This window comes from Oncorhynchus keta, chromosome 35, assembly GCF_023373465.1.
Source record: "Oncorhynchus keta strain PuntledgeMale-10-30-2019 chromosome 35, Oket_V2, whole genome shotgun sequence".
Taxonomy (NCBI): domain Eukaryota; kingdom Metazoa; phylum Chordata; class Actinopteri; order Salmoniformes; family Salmonidae; genus Oncorhynchus; species Oncorhynchus keta.
This window is the reverse complement of record NC_068455.1, coordinates 80,350,774-80,365,639: the sequence shown is the minus strand read 5'-3', so window position 1 is coordinate 80,365,639 and position 14,866 is coordinate 80,350,774. Positions and strand designations below refer to the sequence as shown.

Below are 14,866 nucleotides of genomic sequence, written 5' to 3'. Positions count from 1 at the left end.
GTTACTGCTGTTGCTGCTGCTACTGTTACTACTGCTACTGTTACTACTGCTACTGCTACTACTACTGTTACTACTACTGCTGTTGCTACTACTGTTACTGCTACTACTCCCTACTACTGTTACTACTACTGACTGTTACTACTACTGCTGCTGCTGCTGCTACTGTTACTATTGCTGCTACTGTTACTACTGTTACTGTTACTACTACTACTGTTACTACTGTTACTACTACTACTACTGTTACTGCTACTGTTGTTACTACTGTTACTACTACTACTGTTATTGCTGTTACTGTTACTGCTGTTACTGTTACTGTTACTACTGTTACTGTTACTACTGTTATTGCTGTTACTACTACTACTACTGTTACTACTGTTGCTGTTGTTACTGTTACTGTTACTACTGTTATTGCTGTTACTGTTACTGTTACTGCTGTTACTGCTTACTGTTGTTACTGTTACTGTTACTACTGTTATTGCTGCTACTGTTACTACTGTTACTGTTACTGTTACTGCTGTTACTGTTACTGCTGCTACTGTTACTGCTGTTACTGTTACTACTGTTACTGCTGCTACTGTTACTGTTACTGTTACTGTTACTGTTACTACTGTTATTGCTGCTACTGTTACTACTGTTACTGCTGCTACTGTTGCTGCTGTTACTGTTACTGTTACTGTTATTGCTGCTACTGTTACTGCTGCTACTGTTACTACTGTTACTGCTACTGTGTATTTTGTAGCTATCAATTGTCCCGTAGATATTTGCGCATATTAGCAGACGTATTTAAGGTCAAACTTCACATTTCTCTAGTAAAGGCTACTAATATATCAGTAAAATGTCCTCTGTAAGTGGTCAGTTCATTCAAGGTCAATCGTCTGGGGTTTATTTACCTCCTCCCATCATGCCTCCATCCTCACGTCCCTGGAAGAGAAAATTCCCGGTGGAGGACACATCGCCGTAGGGACCCACAAGGTTACTGTTACCGACATAACCACGGTTACCGAACCGCCGACCGCCCTCTTTACTGAAGGAGGAAGAACATCACTTTATCTATTTTCACACAAACAAACACGGGTTGGAGCCGAGCAGTTCTAGGGAGGTTAAGTGCCGCCTTGCTCAAGGGCACATCCCATTGGTGCTGGGAGTCGAACCGGCAACCCTTCGGTATAGCTGACTCGCCTCCCTTTCATCCATTTGTGTTTTTTAAACACTTGACTGTTTTTAACTGTAAAAGTGTGTTGCATTTTAAATAAAAGTTTGATTTGATTTACCTGACAGGCTTGGCGAGGGTGACCTCGATCGTGGCTCCGTCAATCAGCGCTCCGTTCATCAGGTGTAAAGCCGTCACTGCGTCCTCACGGGAGTGGTAGTGGACAAACGCATAGTCTGTCAATTTCTACAGGAGAACAGAAAAACACTATTGAAAACAGACAGAAAAATACCAGAGAAAACAGACAAAAATACCATTGAAAACAGACAGAAAAATACTTGAGAAAACAGACAAAAATACCATTGAAAACAGACAGAAAAATACCAGAGAAAACAGACAAAAATACTATTGAAAACAGACAGAAAAATACTAGAGAAAACAGACAAAAATACTATTGAAAACACAGAAAAATACCAGAGAAAACAGACAAAAATACTATTGAAAACAGACAGAAAAATACCAGAGAAAACAGACAAAAATACTATTGAAAACAGACAAAAATACTATTGAAAACAGACAGAAATACTATTGAAAACAGAAACATACCAGAGAAAACAGACAAAAATACTATTGAAAACAGACAGAAAAATACTCGAGAAAACAGACAAAAATATTAAAAGAGTAGAGAGGAGGAAGAAGGACTGATATTTAGGCATATCAAAAGAGTATAGAGAGGAGGAAGAGAGGACTGATATTTTGACCTTTCAAAGAGTATAGAGAGGAGGAAGAGAGGACTGATATTTTGGCATATCAAAGAAAATAGAGAGGAGGAAGAGAGGACTGATATTTAGGCATATCAAAAGAGTAGAGAGGAGGAAGAGAGGACTGATATTTTGACCTTTCTAAAGAGTATAGAGAGGAGGAAGAGAGGACTGATATTTTGACCTTTCCAAAGAGTATAGAGGAGGAAGAGAGGACTGATATTTTGACCTTTCAAAAGAGTATAGAGAGGAGGAAGAGAGGACTGATATTTAGGCATATCAAAAGAGTATAGAGAGGAGGAAGAGAGGACTGATATTTAGGCATATCAAAAGAGTATAGAGAGGAGGAAGAGAGGACTGATATTTAGGCATATCAAAAGAGTATAGAGAGGAGGAAGAGAGGACTGATATTTAGGCATATCAAAAGAGTAGAGAGGAGGAAGAGAGGACTGATATTTTGACCTTTCAAAAGAGTATAGAGAGGAGGAAGAGAGGACTGATATTTTGACCTTTCAAAAGAGTAGAGAGGAGGAAGAGAGGACTGATATTTTGGCATATCAAAAGAGTATAGAGAGGAGGAAGAGAGGACTGATATTTTGGCCTTTCAAAAGAGTATAGAGGAGGAAGAGAGGACTGATATTTTGACCTTTCTAAAGAGTATAGAGGAGGAAGAGAGGACTGATATTTTGACCTTTCAAAAGAGTATAGAGGAGGAAGAGAGGACTGATATTTTGACCTTTCAAAAGAGTATAGAGGAGGAAGAGAGGACTGATATTTTGACCTTTCTAAAGAGTATAGAGAGGAGGAAGAGAGGACTGATATTTTGACCTTTCTAAAGAGTATAGAGAGGAGGAAGAGAGGACTGATATTTTGACCTTTCAAAAGAGTATAGAGAGGAGGAAGAGAGGACTGATATTTTGACCTTTCAAAAGAGTATAGAGAGGAGGAAGAGAGGACTGATATTTTGACCTTTCTAAAGAGTATAGAGAGGAGGAAGAGAGGACTGATATTTTGACCTTTCAAAAGAGTATAGAGAGGAGGAAGAGAGGACTGATATTTTGACCTTTCTAAAGAGTAGAGAGGAGGAAGAGAGGACTGATATTTTATAGAGAGGAGGAAGAGAGGACTGATATTTTGACCTTTCTAAAGAGTAGAGAGGAGGAAGAGAGGACTGATATTTTGACCTTTCTAAAGAGTATAGAGAGGAGGAAGAGAGGACTGATATTTTGACCTTTCAAAAGAGTATAGAGAGGAGGAAGAGAGGACTGATATTTTGACCTTTCTAAAGAGTATAGAGAGGAGGAAGAGAGGACTGATATTTTGACCTTTCTAAAGAGTATAGAGAGGAGGAAGAGAGGACTGATATTTTGACCTTTCAAAAGAGTATAGAGAGGAGGAAGAGAGGACTGATATTTTGACCTTTCTAAAGAGTATAGAGAGGAGGAAGAGAGGACTGATATTTTGACCTTTCAAAAGAGTATAGAGAGGAGGAAGAGAGGACTGATATTTTGACCTTTCAAAAGAGTATAGAGAGGAGGAAGAGAGGACTGATATTTTGACCTTTCAAAAGAGTATAGAGAGGAGGAAGAGAGGACTGATATTTTGACCTTTCAAAAGAGTATAGAGAGGAGGAAGAGAGGACTGATATTTTGACCTTTCAAAAGAGTATAGAGAGGAGGAAGAGAGGACTGATATTTTGACCTTTCAAAAAAAGAGTATAAGAGGACTGATATTTTGACCTTTCAAAAGAGTATAGAGGAGGAAGAGAGGACTGATATTTTGACCTTTCAAAAGAGTATAGAGAGGAGGAAGAGAGGACTGATATTTTGACCTTTCAAAAGAGTATAGAGAGGAGGACCTTTCAAAAGAGTATAGAGAGGAAGAGAGGACTGATATTTTGACCTTTCAAAAGAGTATAGAGAGGAGGAAGAGAGGACTGATATTTTGACCTTTCAAAAGAGTATAGAGAGGAGGAAGAGAGGACTGATATTTTGACCTTTCAAAAGAGTATAGAGAGGAGGAAGAGAGGACTGATATTTTGACCTTTCTAAAGAGTATAGAGAGGAGGAAGAGAGGACTGATATTTTGACCTTTCAAAAGAGTATAGAGAGGAGGAAGAGAGGACTGATATTTTGACCTTTCAAAAGAGTATAGAGGAGGAAGAGAGGACTGATATTTTGACCTTTCAAAAGAGTATAGAGAGGAGGAAGAGAGGACTGATATTTTGACCTTTCAAAAGAGTATAGAGAGGAGGAAGAGAGGACTGATATTTTGACCTTTCAAAAGAGTATAGAGAGGAGGAAGAGAGGACTGATATTTTGACCTTTCTAAAGAGTATAGAGAGGAGGAAGAGAGGACTGATATTTTGACCTTTCAAAAGAGTATAGAGAGGAGGAAGAGAGGACTGATATTTTGACCTTTCTAAAGAGTATAGAGAGGAGGAAAGAGGACTGATATTTTGACCTTTCAAAAGAGTATAGAGAGGAGGAAGAGAGGACTGATATTTTGACCTTTCAAAAGAGTATAGAGGAGGAAAGAGGACTGATATTTTGACCTTTCAAAAGAGTATAGAGAGGAGGAAGAGAGGACTGATTTATTTTGACCTTTCAAAGAGTATAGAGAGGAGGAAGAGAGGACTGATATTTTGACCTTTCAAAAGAGTATAGAGAGGAGGAAGAGAGGACTGATATTTTGACCTTTCAAAAGAGTATAGAGAGGAGGAAGAGAGGACTGATATTTTGACCTTTCAAAAGAGTATAGAGAGGAGGAAGAGAGGACTGATATTTTGACCTTTCAAAAGAGTATAGAGAGGAGGAAGAGAGGACTGATATTTTGACCTTTCAAAAGAGTATAGAGAGGAGGAAGAGAGGACTGATATTTTGACCTTTCAAAAGAGTATAGAGAGGAGGAAGAGAGGACTGATATTTTGACCTTTCAAAAGAGTATAGAGGAGGAAGAGAGGACTGATATTTTGACCTTTCAAAAGAGTATAGAGAGGAGGAAGAGAGGACTGATATTTTGACCTTTCAAAAGAGTATAGAGAGGAGGAAGAGAGGACTGATATTTTGACCTTTCTAAAGAGTATAGAGAGGAGGAAGAGAGGACTGATATTTTGACCTTTCAAAGAGTATAGATTTTGAGGAGGAGGAGGAAGAGGACTGATATTTTGACCTTTCAAATGAGTATCAAACTGATATTTTGACCTTTCAAAAATAGAGAGGAGGAAGAGAGGACTGATATTTTGACCTTTCAAAAGAGTATAGAGAGGAGGAAGAGAGGACTGATATTTTGGCCTTTCAAAAGTATAGAGAGGAGGAAGAGAGGACTGATATTTAGGCATATCAAAAGAGTATAGAGAGGAGGAAGAGAGGACTGATATTTTGACCTTTCAAAAGAGTATAGAGAGGAGGAAGAGGACTGATATTTTGACCTTTCAAAAGAGTATAGAGAGGAGGAAGAGAGGACTGATATTTTGGCCTTTCAAAAGAGTATAGAGGGGGAAGAGAGGACTGATATTTTGACCTTTCTAAAGAGTATAGAGAGGAGGAAGAGAGGACTGATATTTTGACCTTTCAAAAGTATAGAGAGGAGGAAGAGAGGACTGATATTTTGACCTTTCAGAAGTATAGAGGAGGGAGGACTGATATTTTGACCTTTCAAAAGAGTATAGAGAGGGGGAAGAGAGGACTGATATTTTGACCTTCCAAAAGAGTATAGAGAGGGGGAAGAGAGGACTGATATTTTGACCTTTCAAAAGTATAGAGGAGGAAGAGAGGACTGATATTTTGGCCTTTCAAAAGAGTATAGAGGAGGAAGAGAGGACTGATATTTAGGCATATCAAAAGAGTATAGAGAGGAGGAAGAGAGGACTGATATTTTGACAATTCAATTAGCAGTCCACATTGCTTTCAACCCAACCCCAAGATATCCACCCTCAAAGGGAAGGATTGTATTGGCCTTTTCAAAGATAACTCAGTATCTGGCTTTATTCTACTGATAAAAACGGGTCCATTTAAGGCAGTTTTGAGACCAAAATAAGGCCACAAATATTGATGAATAAAATTACTTTCAGGAATTCCGCAGTAACACTCAAGACACCAATACCTTGACTCTCTCCACAGTGCCAGGTTTGAATCTAGAGAACTCCTGTCTCAGTGTCTCTTCAGTAGTCGTCATCATCAGGTTTCTAAAAAAAAAAAGTTAATTTTATTGACAAGTTGTCAACAGGGTTGATTCCCCCCCTTTCCCAACACACGCACGCACGCACGCACGCACGCACGCACGCACACACACACACACACACACACACACACACACACACACACACACACACACACACACACACACACACACACACACACACACACACACACACACACACACACACACACACAGCTTTTGATTGCTGATAGATAGACCTAGTGTATGGTTCTGTCTGGTGTCTGACCTGCCTATACTGATAGATAGACCTAGTACACGGTTCTGTCTGTCTGGTGTCTGACCTGCCTATACTGATAGATAGACCTAGTACACGGTTCTGTCTGTCTGGTGACTGACCTGCCTATACTGATAGATAGACCTAGTACACGGTTCTTCTGTCTGGTGACTGACCTGCCTATACTGATAGATAGACCTAGTACACGGTTCTGTTCTGACTCTGTCTAGATCTGGTTCTGTCTGTGCTGACCTGCCTATACTGATAGATAGACCTAGTACACGGTTCTGTCTGTCTGGTGACTGACCTGCCTATACTGATAGATAGACCTAGTACACGGTTCTGTCTGTCTGGTGTCTGACCTGCCTATACTGATAGATAGACCTAGTACACGGTTCTGTCTGTCTGGTGGCTGACCTGCCTATACTGATAGATAGACCTAGTACACGGTTCTGTCTGTCTGCCTATACTGATAGATGTCTGACACGGTTCTGCCTATACTGATAGATAGACCTAGTGCACGGTTCTGTCTGTCTGTCTGGTGTCTGACCTGCCTATACTGATAGATAGACCTAGTACACGGTTCTGTCTGTCTGTCTGGTGTCTGACCTGCCTATACTGATAGATAGACCTAGTGTCTGACCGGTTCTGTCTGTCTGTCTGGTGTCTGACCTGCCTATACTGATAGATAGACCTAGTCTGTCACGGTTCTGTCTGTCTGTCTGGTCTGGTGTCTGACCTGCCTATACTGATAGATAGACCTAGTGCACGGTTCTGTCTCTGTCTGTCTGTCTGGTCTGACCTGCCTATACTGATAGATTGACCTAGTGCCCTGTTCTGTCTGGTGTCTGACCTGCCTATACTGATAGATAGACCTAGTACACGGTTCTGTCTGGTGTCTGACCTGCCTATACTGATAGATTGACCTAGTACACGGTTCTGTCTGTCTGGTGACTGACCTGCCTATACTGATAGATTGACCTAGTACACGGTTCTGTCTGTCTGGTGTCTGACCTGCCTATACTGATAGATAGACCTAGTACACGGTTCTGTCTGTCTGGTGGCTGACCTGCCTATACTGTGCCCCTCTCCTCTCTCAATCCCTCGCTATCTCGCTACTAAAGATGTGAGTGTTTGTGTTCTCGCAAGTACGGCATCTAATCAGTCTTCTCCGTTCCAAAAAATATTGAATCTTAGGAGTCGATTCCTAGTGGAAGATGTTTTCTTTCAACTAAATGTCTTGGCAAGTCAAACTATATGAGGAGAGAGTGGTCTGCGTGCAGGGAGCTCGAGATTATTTGATTGACAGCTCTGGTCGCCTCGTGATGGACGTTACTCCTGCTTCGGAAGCGACATTCTTTTACAGGTCGTAAAATGTCAGTTCAACGTTCTTAACTTCTTCTCCAGAGAAGGTCTCCTGTTTGCTATTTAAAAAGCTACGGTGTATCCTTTACAGACAAACAAACATGCCGTAGGCGACGCGCTTTCAAGAGTCATTTATAACTGCGTGGGTAAATACGAAGGAAAGGGAGATATATATATATATATACCTAAGTCAGCTGTAGATCTGAACGTATTCAACTGAAATGGTGTCTGCCGGATTTAACCCAAAGCTTTCTGAATCAGAGGCCTAAATCGACATCCACGACATCCACGCCCTGGGGGAACAGTGTTGCTACTCTATTTCCTGTGTGTCCGTGCTCGCAGGCAGAAATGACAGATTTTTTTTTTTGCCTCGTCAGCTCAGTTACTGGCCCAACGCTCCCAACCCGCCATTTATTGCCTGTCGCTATCGGTTACACATACATAATAGGACCGTTATTCACACACACACACACACACACACACACACACACACACACACACACACACACACACACACACACACACACACACACACACACACCTGACGTAGAGCACTCTGACACGTAGCATGGTCTCCTCGTCAACATCCTTCTCTGGTTCGGCCCAGTCCACCTGGATAGTGTGGCCCCACAGCTGAAACGTACCTGGAGATACCCCCCCACCCCCCCCCAAAAAAAGAAATTCAGTTTTCTCCATTTAGTTTTATCAGGTTACAATTTTTTCCTACGTTTTCAAGATTTCGCTCTCAAAACATAACATTTCTAAATAGAAAAGCACAAAAAAAATTTGGTGTTCTCGCCAGTCTTAGCTATCCTCGCTAACGTCTTAGCCAGTCTTAGTTATCCTCGCTAACGTCTTAGCCAGTCTTAGCTATCCTCGCTAACGTCTTAGCCAGTCTTAGTTATCCTCGCTAACGTCTTAGCTATCCTCGCTAACGTTTTAGCCGTCTTAGCTATCCTCGCTAACGTCTTAGCCAGTCTTAGTTATCCTCGCTAACGTCTTAGCTATCCTCGCTAACGTTTTAGCCGTCTTAGCTATCCTCGCTAACGTTTTAGCCGTCTTAGCTATCCTCGCTAACGTCTTAGCCGTCTTAGCTATCCTCGCTAACGTCTTAGCCAGTCTTAGCTATCCTCGCTAACGTCTTAGCTATCCTTGCTAACGTCTTAGCCAGTCTTAGTTATCCTCGCTAACGTCTTAGCTATCCTCGCTAACGTCTTAACTATCCTCGCTAACGCTTTAGCCGTCTTAGCTATCCTCGCTAACGTCTTAGCCAGTCTTAGCTATCCTCGCTAACGTCTTAGCTATCCTTGCTAACGTCTTAGCCAGTCTTAGTTATCCTCGCTAACGTCTTAGCTATCCTCGCTAACGTCTTAACTATCCTCGCTAACGCTTTAGCCGTCTTAGCTATCCTCGCTAACGTCTTAGCCGTCTTAGCTATCCTCGCTAACGTCTTAGCCAGTCTTAGCTATCCTCGCTAACGTCTTAGCTATCCTTGCTAACGTCTTAGCCAGTCTTAGTTATCCTCGCTAACGTCTTAGCTGTCCTCGCTAACGTATTAGCCAGTCTTAGTTATCCTCGCTACCGTTTTAGCCGTCTTAGCTATCCTCGCTAACGTCTTAGCCAGTCTTAGCTATCCTCGCTAACGTCTTAGCCAGTCTTAGCTATCCTCGCTAACGTCTTAGCTATCCTTGCTAACGTCTTAGCCAGTCTTAGTTATCCTCGCTAACGTCTTAGCTGTCCTCGCTAACGTATTAGCCAGTCTTAGTTATCCTCGCTACCGTTTTAGCCGTCTTAGCTATCCTCGCTAACGTCTTAGCCAGTCTTAGCTATCCTCGCTAACGTCTTAGCCAGTCTTAGTTATCCTCGCTAACGTCTTAGCTATCCTCGCTGACTTCTTAGCCAGTCTTAGCTATCCTCGCTAACGTCTTAACTATCCTCGCTAACGTTTTAGCCGTCTTAGCTATCCTCGCTAACGTCTTAGCCGTCTTAGCTATCCTCGCTAACGTCTTAGCCAGTCTTAGTTATCCTCGCTACCGTTTTAGCCGTCTTAGCTATCCTCGCTAACGTCTTAGCCAGTCTTAGCTATCCTCGCTAACGTCTTAGCCAGTCTTAGTTATCCTCGCTAACGTCTTAGCTATCCTCGCTGACTTCTTAGCCAGTCTTAGCTATCCTCGCTAACGTCTTAACTATCCTCGCTAACGTTTTAGCCGTCTTAGCTATCCTCGCTAACGTCTTAGCCGTCTTAGCTATCCTCGCTAACGTCTTAGCCAGTCTTAGTTATCCTCGCTAACGTCTTAGCCAGTCTTAGCTATCCTCGCTAACGTCTACACAAAGTGGTAAACCGACCACACAGACATGAGCATTCCCTCTCGCCGGTCCCGTTCTGTGAGCTTGTGTGGCCTACCACTTCTCGGCTGAGCCGTCGTTTCTCCTAGACGTTTCTACTTCACAACAACAGCACATACAGTGGACCGGTGCAGCTCTAAGCAGGGTAGAAATGTGATGAACTGACTTGTTGGGTAGGTGGCATCCTTTTCAAAGGAAAATACAAAATCACTGATGTCTTTTGTTCACGTCGTATGATAAACTTGGGCAAATTAACGCATTTAAGTTCAATATATTGTTGAATATTGTTGAATTCCCGCTCAGCCCAGTCAAAACTGTTCGCTGCTCTGGCCCCCCAATGGTGGAACAAACTCCCTCACGACGCCAGGACAGCGGAGTCAATCACCACCTTCCGGAGACACCTGAAACCCCACCTCTTCAAGGAATACCTAGGATAGGATAAGTAATCCTTGTCACCCCCCCCCCCCTTTTAAGATTTAGATGCACTATTGTAAAGTGGCTGTTCCACTGGATGTCATAAGGTGAATGCACCAATTTGTAAGTCGCTCTGGATAAGAGCGTCTGCTAAATGACTTAAATGTAATGTAAATGTAAATTCTGTTTTAATGTCTGGATTCCGTGATACCGACTGAGTTCCCAGCCATGCAGATTCATAGGGCACCTATAAATCTATCCATGACACCTACATCACCCGCTGTCACAGGAAGGCCAAAAAGATCATCAAGGACAACATCCACCCGAGCCACTGCCTGTTCACCCAGCTATCGTACAGAAGGCGAGGTCAGTACAGGTATATCAAAGCTGGAACAGAGAGACTGAAAAACAGCTTCTATCTCAAGGCTATCAGACTGCTAGACAGCCATCACTAACATTGAGTGGCTGCTGCCAACATACTGACTCAAATCTCTGGCCACTTTAATAAATGGCACTTTATATCATGTTCACATACCCTACATTACTCATCTCATATGTATATACTGTACTCGATACCATCTACTGCATCTTGCCTATGCCGTGTTCTGTACCATCTCTCATTCATATATCTTTATGTACATATTCTTTATCCCTTTACACTTGTGTATAGAAGGTAGCTGTTTTGGAATTGTTAGCTAGATTACTTGTTGGTTATTATCGCATTGTCGGAACTAGAAGCACAAGCATTTTGCTACACTCGCATTAACATCTGCTAACCATGTGTATGTGACCAATTTTTTTTAAATATCAATTGTTTAGTTTTAGCCCCCTCTACAGTAACTCTGAGGTACTGCTACTACTATAACTGTTCCCCAACAGCCCAACTCCAGTCCTCTTAACAGCCCAACTCCAGTCCTCTAGTCCCCCAACAGCCCAACTCCAGTCCTCTAGTTCCCCAACAGCCCAACTCCAGTCCTCTAGTTCCCCAACAGCTCAACTCCAGTCCTCTTAACAGCCCAACTCCAGTCCTCTAGTTCCCCAACAGCCCAACTCCAGTCCTCTAGTTCCCCAACAGCTCAACTCCAGTCCTCTTAACAGCCCAACTCCAGTCCTCTAGTCCCCCAACAGCTCAACTCCAGTCCTCCAGTCCCCCAACAGCCCAACTCCAGTCCTCCAGTCCCCCAACAGCCTAACTCCAGTCCTCTTCCCCAACAGTTCCCCAACAGCCCACTCCAGTCCTCAGTCCCCCAACAGCCCAACTCCAGTCCCCAACAGCCTAACTCCAGTCCTCTTGTTCCCCAACAGCCCAACTCCAGTCCCCCCAACAGCCTAACTCCAGTCCTCTTGTTCCCCAACAGCCCACCCCCAGTCCCCCAACAGCCCAATTCCAGGCCCCCAACAGCCCAACTCTAGTCCCCCAACAGCCCAACTCCAGTCCTCTAGTCCCCCAACAGCCCAACTCCAGTCCACCAACAGTCCAACTCCAGTCCTCTAGTCCCCCAACAGCCCAATTCCAATCCTCTAGTCCCCCAACAGCCCAACTCCAATCCCCCAACAGCCCAACTCCAGTCCTCTAGTCCCCCAACAGCCCAACTCCAGTCCTCTAGTCCCCCAACAGCCCAATTCCAATCCTCTAGTCCCCCAACAGCCCAACTCCAGTCCTCTAGTCCCCCAACAGCCCAATTCCAATCCTCTAGTCCCCCAACAGCCCAACTCCAGTCCTCTAGTCCCCCAACAGCCCAATTCCAATCCTCTAGTCCCCCAACAGCCCAACTCCAGTCCTCTAGTCCCCCAACAGCCCAATTCCAATCCTCTAGTCCCCCAACAGCCCAACTCCAGTCCTCTAGTCCCCCAACAGCCCAATTCCAATCCTCTAGTCCCCCAACAGCCCAACTCGTCCTCTAGTCCCCCAACAGCCCAACTCTAGTCCCCCAACAGCCCAACTCCAGTCCCCCAACAGCCCAATTCCAATCCTCTAGTCCCCCAACAGCCCAACTCCAGTCCTCTAGTCCCCCAACAGCACAACTCTAGTCCCCCAACAACACACATGTATATTGTAACCCTGGACAAGTGCACCTGGTATGACTTTCATTAGTGCCATGGCGGCTGCTTTGTAAGACTTGTAGTGTGTGCGTGTGTGTAAAATCCAATCAAAAGTGTATCGGTGTGTGTGTACCTGGTATTAGTTTCCTCCGTGCCATGGCAGCTGCTTTGTGAGAGTCGTACTCAACGAAGGCAAACCCTCTGTTCTTAGTCTTGTCTGTAGCGCTGGGGTAAACTATGACGTCTACCACTCCTTCGGTCACCTACACAACACACACCGATTGATACACAGTGTGTCAAAGGGCATAAATCTGAACCATGGTCTCCCACAGGAGAAACCAACGTCTTGACCATTAGAACAAGGGGAAATTCAGTACCTCATTACGAGACCATGTGAGCCCACTAACCTTCCTCATGATGTCAGCCCTCCTCATGTCTGCTAGACGACAGCCCACTAACCTTCCTCATGATGTCAGCCCTCCTCATGTCTGCTAGACGACAGCCCACTAACCTTCCTCATGATGTCAGCCCTCCTCATGTCTGCTAGACGACAGCCCACTAACCTTCCTCATGATGTCAGCCCTCCTCATGTCTGCTAGACGACAGCCCACTAACCTTCCTCATGATGTCAGCCCTCCTCATGTCTGCTAGACGACAGCCCACTAACCTTCCTCATGATGTCAGCCCTCCTCATGTCTGCTAGACGACAGCCCACTAACCTTCCTCATGATGTTAGCCGTCCTCATGTCTGCTAGACGACAGCCCACTAACCTTCCTCATGATGTCAGCCCTCCTCATGTCTGCTAGACGACAGCCCACTAACCTTCCTCATGATGTCAGCCCTCCTCATGTCTGCTAGACGACAGCCCACTAACCTTCCTCATGATGTCAGCCCTCCTCCTGTCTGCTAGACGACAGCACACTAACCTTCCTCATGATGTCAGCCCTCCTCATGTCTGCTAGACGACAGCCCACTAACCTTCCTCATGATGTCAGCCCTCCTCATGTCTGCTAGACGACAGCACACTAACCTTCCTCATGATGTCAGCCCTCCTCCTGTCTGCTAGACGACAGCCCACTAACCTTCCTCATGATGTCAGCCCTCCTCATGTCTGCTAGACGACAGCCCACTAACCTTCCTCATGATGTCAGCCCTCCTCATGTCTGCTAGACGACAGCACACTAACCTTCCTCATGATGTCAGCCCTCCTCCTGTCTGCTAGACGACAGCCCACTAACCTTCCTCATGATGTCAGCCCTCCTCATGTCTGCTAGACGACAGCCCACTAACCTTCCTCATGATGTCAGCCCTCCTCATGTCTGCTAGACGACAGCACACTAACCTTCCTCATGATGTCAGCCCTCCTCATGTCTGCTAGACGACAGCCCACTAACCTTCCTCATGATGTCAGCCCTCCTCATGTCTGCTAGATGACAGCCCACTAACCTTCCTCATGATGTCAGCCCTCCTCATGTCTGCTAGACGACAGCCCACTAACCTTCCTCATGATGTCAGCCCTCCTCATGTCTGCTAGACGACAGCCCACTAACCTTCCTCATGATGTCAGCCCTCCTCCTGTCTGCTAGACGACAGCCCACTAACCTTCCTCATGATGTCAGCCCTCCTCATGTCTGCTAGACGACAGCCCACTAACCTTCCTCATGATGTCAGCCCTCCTCATGTCTGCTAGACGACAGCACACTAACCTTCCTCATGATGTCAGCCCTCCTCATGTCTGCTAGACGACAGCCCACTAACCTTCCTCATGATGTCGGCCCTCCTCATGTCTGCTAGACGACAGCACACTAACCTTCCTCATGATGTCAGCCCTCCTCATGTCTGCTAGACGACAGCACACTAACCTTCCTCATGATGTCAGCCCTCCTCATGTCTGCTAGACGACAGCCCACTAACCTTCCTCATGATGTCGGCCCTCCTCATGTCTGCTAGACGACAGCACACTAACCTTCCTCATGATGTCAGCCCTCCTCATGTCTGCTAGACGACAGCACACTAACCTTCCTCATGATGTCATTTCCTCCATGTCTTGTCTTAGACGACAGCCCACTAAAACCTTCCTAAACATTCAGTAAATGTCTAAAATCTACAGACAACCTTTTTATGTGATATTTTCCATTGTCTGAAATAGACGACAGCCCACAACCTTCCTCATGATGTCATCCCTACCTGAACATGTCAGTTGCCAGACTGACACACACACACTATAACCTTCCTCATGATGTCAGCCCTCCTCATGTCTGTAGGGTTAGTGATACTGATCTTGGTTGTAGATGTCAGCCCTCCTAGGTGATATCTCATGGTGACAGCCATAGGTGACCTTCCTCATGAGT

At 44.6% G+C, this 14,866-nt stretch overlaps 1 protein-coding gene and 2 long non-coding RNA genes across 7 annotated transcripts in view; all 3 read right to left on the bottom strand.

The window, feature by feature from the left end:
- rbm46 (RNA binding motif protein 46) overlaps window positions 1–14,866 on the bottom strand; it is a 48,044-nt gene that overhangs the window by 26,537 nt on the left and 6,641 nt on the right. The window contains exons 6-10 of the mRNA XM_052495718.1: window positions 12,648–12,777; window positions 8,253–8,355; window positions 6,016–6,097; window positions 1,272–1,396; window positions 891–1,024 (exon numbers count right to left, since the gene is read on the bottom strand). Of these exons, the coding sequence (XP_052351678.1) occupies window positions 891–1,024; window positions 1,272–1,396; window positions 6,016–6,097; window positions 8,253–8,355; window positions 12,648–12,777 (574 nt within the window). The remainder of the gene's footprint in view (window positions 1–890; window positions 1,025–1,271; window positions 1,397–6,015; window positions 6,098–8,252; window positions 8,356–12,647; window positions 12,778–14,866) is intronic.
- Window positions 2,374–3,688, bottom strand: LOC127916348 (uncharacterized). 5 transcript variants are annotated; one of them, XR_008094562.1, is made up of 5 exons: window positions 3,651–3,688; window positions 3,331–3,377; window positions 3,190–3,283; window positions 2,693–2,786; window positions 2,374–2,420 (listed from the first exon to the last, which is right to left on the bottom strand). It is a non-coding gene; the product is annotated as an uncharacterized LOC127916348 (long non-coding RNA). The 5 variants fall into 5 exon arrangements; XR_008094561.1 differs by lacking the exon at window positions 2,374–2,420 and having other exon boundaries at window positions 2,665–2,786; XR_008094563.1 differs by lacking the exons at window positions 2,374–2,420; window positions 3,190–3,283 and having other exon boundaries at window positions 2,665–2,786.
- LOC127916347 (uncharacterized) lies at window positions 13,240–14,536 on the bottom strand. The gene is made up of 3 exons (XR_008094560.1): window positions 13,962–14,536; window positions 13,442–13,909; window positions 13,240–13,389 (listed from the first exon to the last, which is right to left on the bottom strand). It is a non-coding gene; the product is annotated as an uncharacterized LOC127916347 (long non-coding RNA).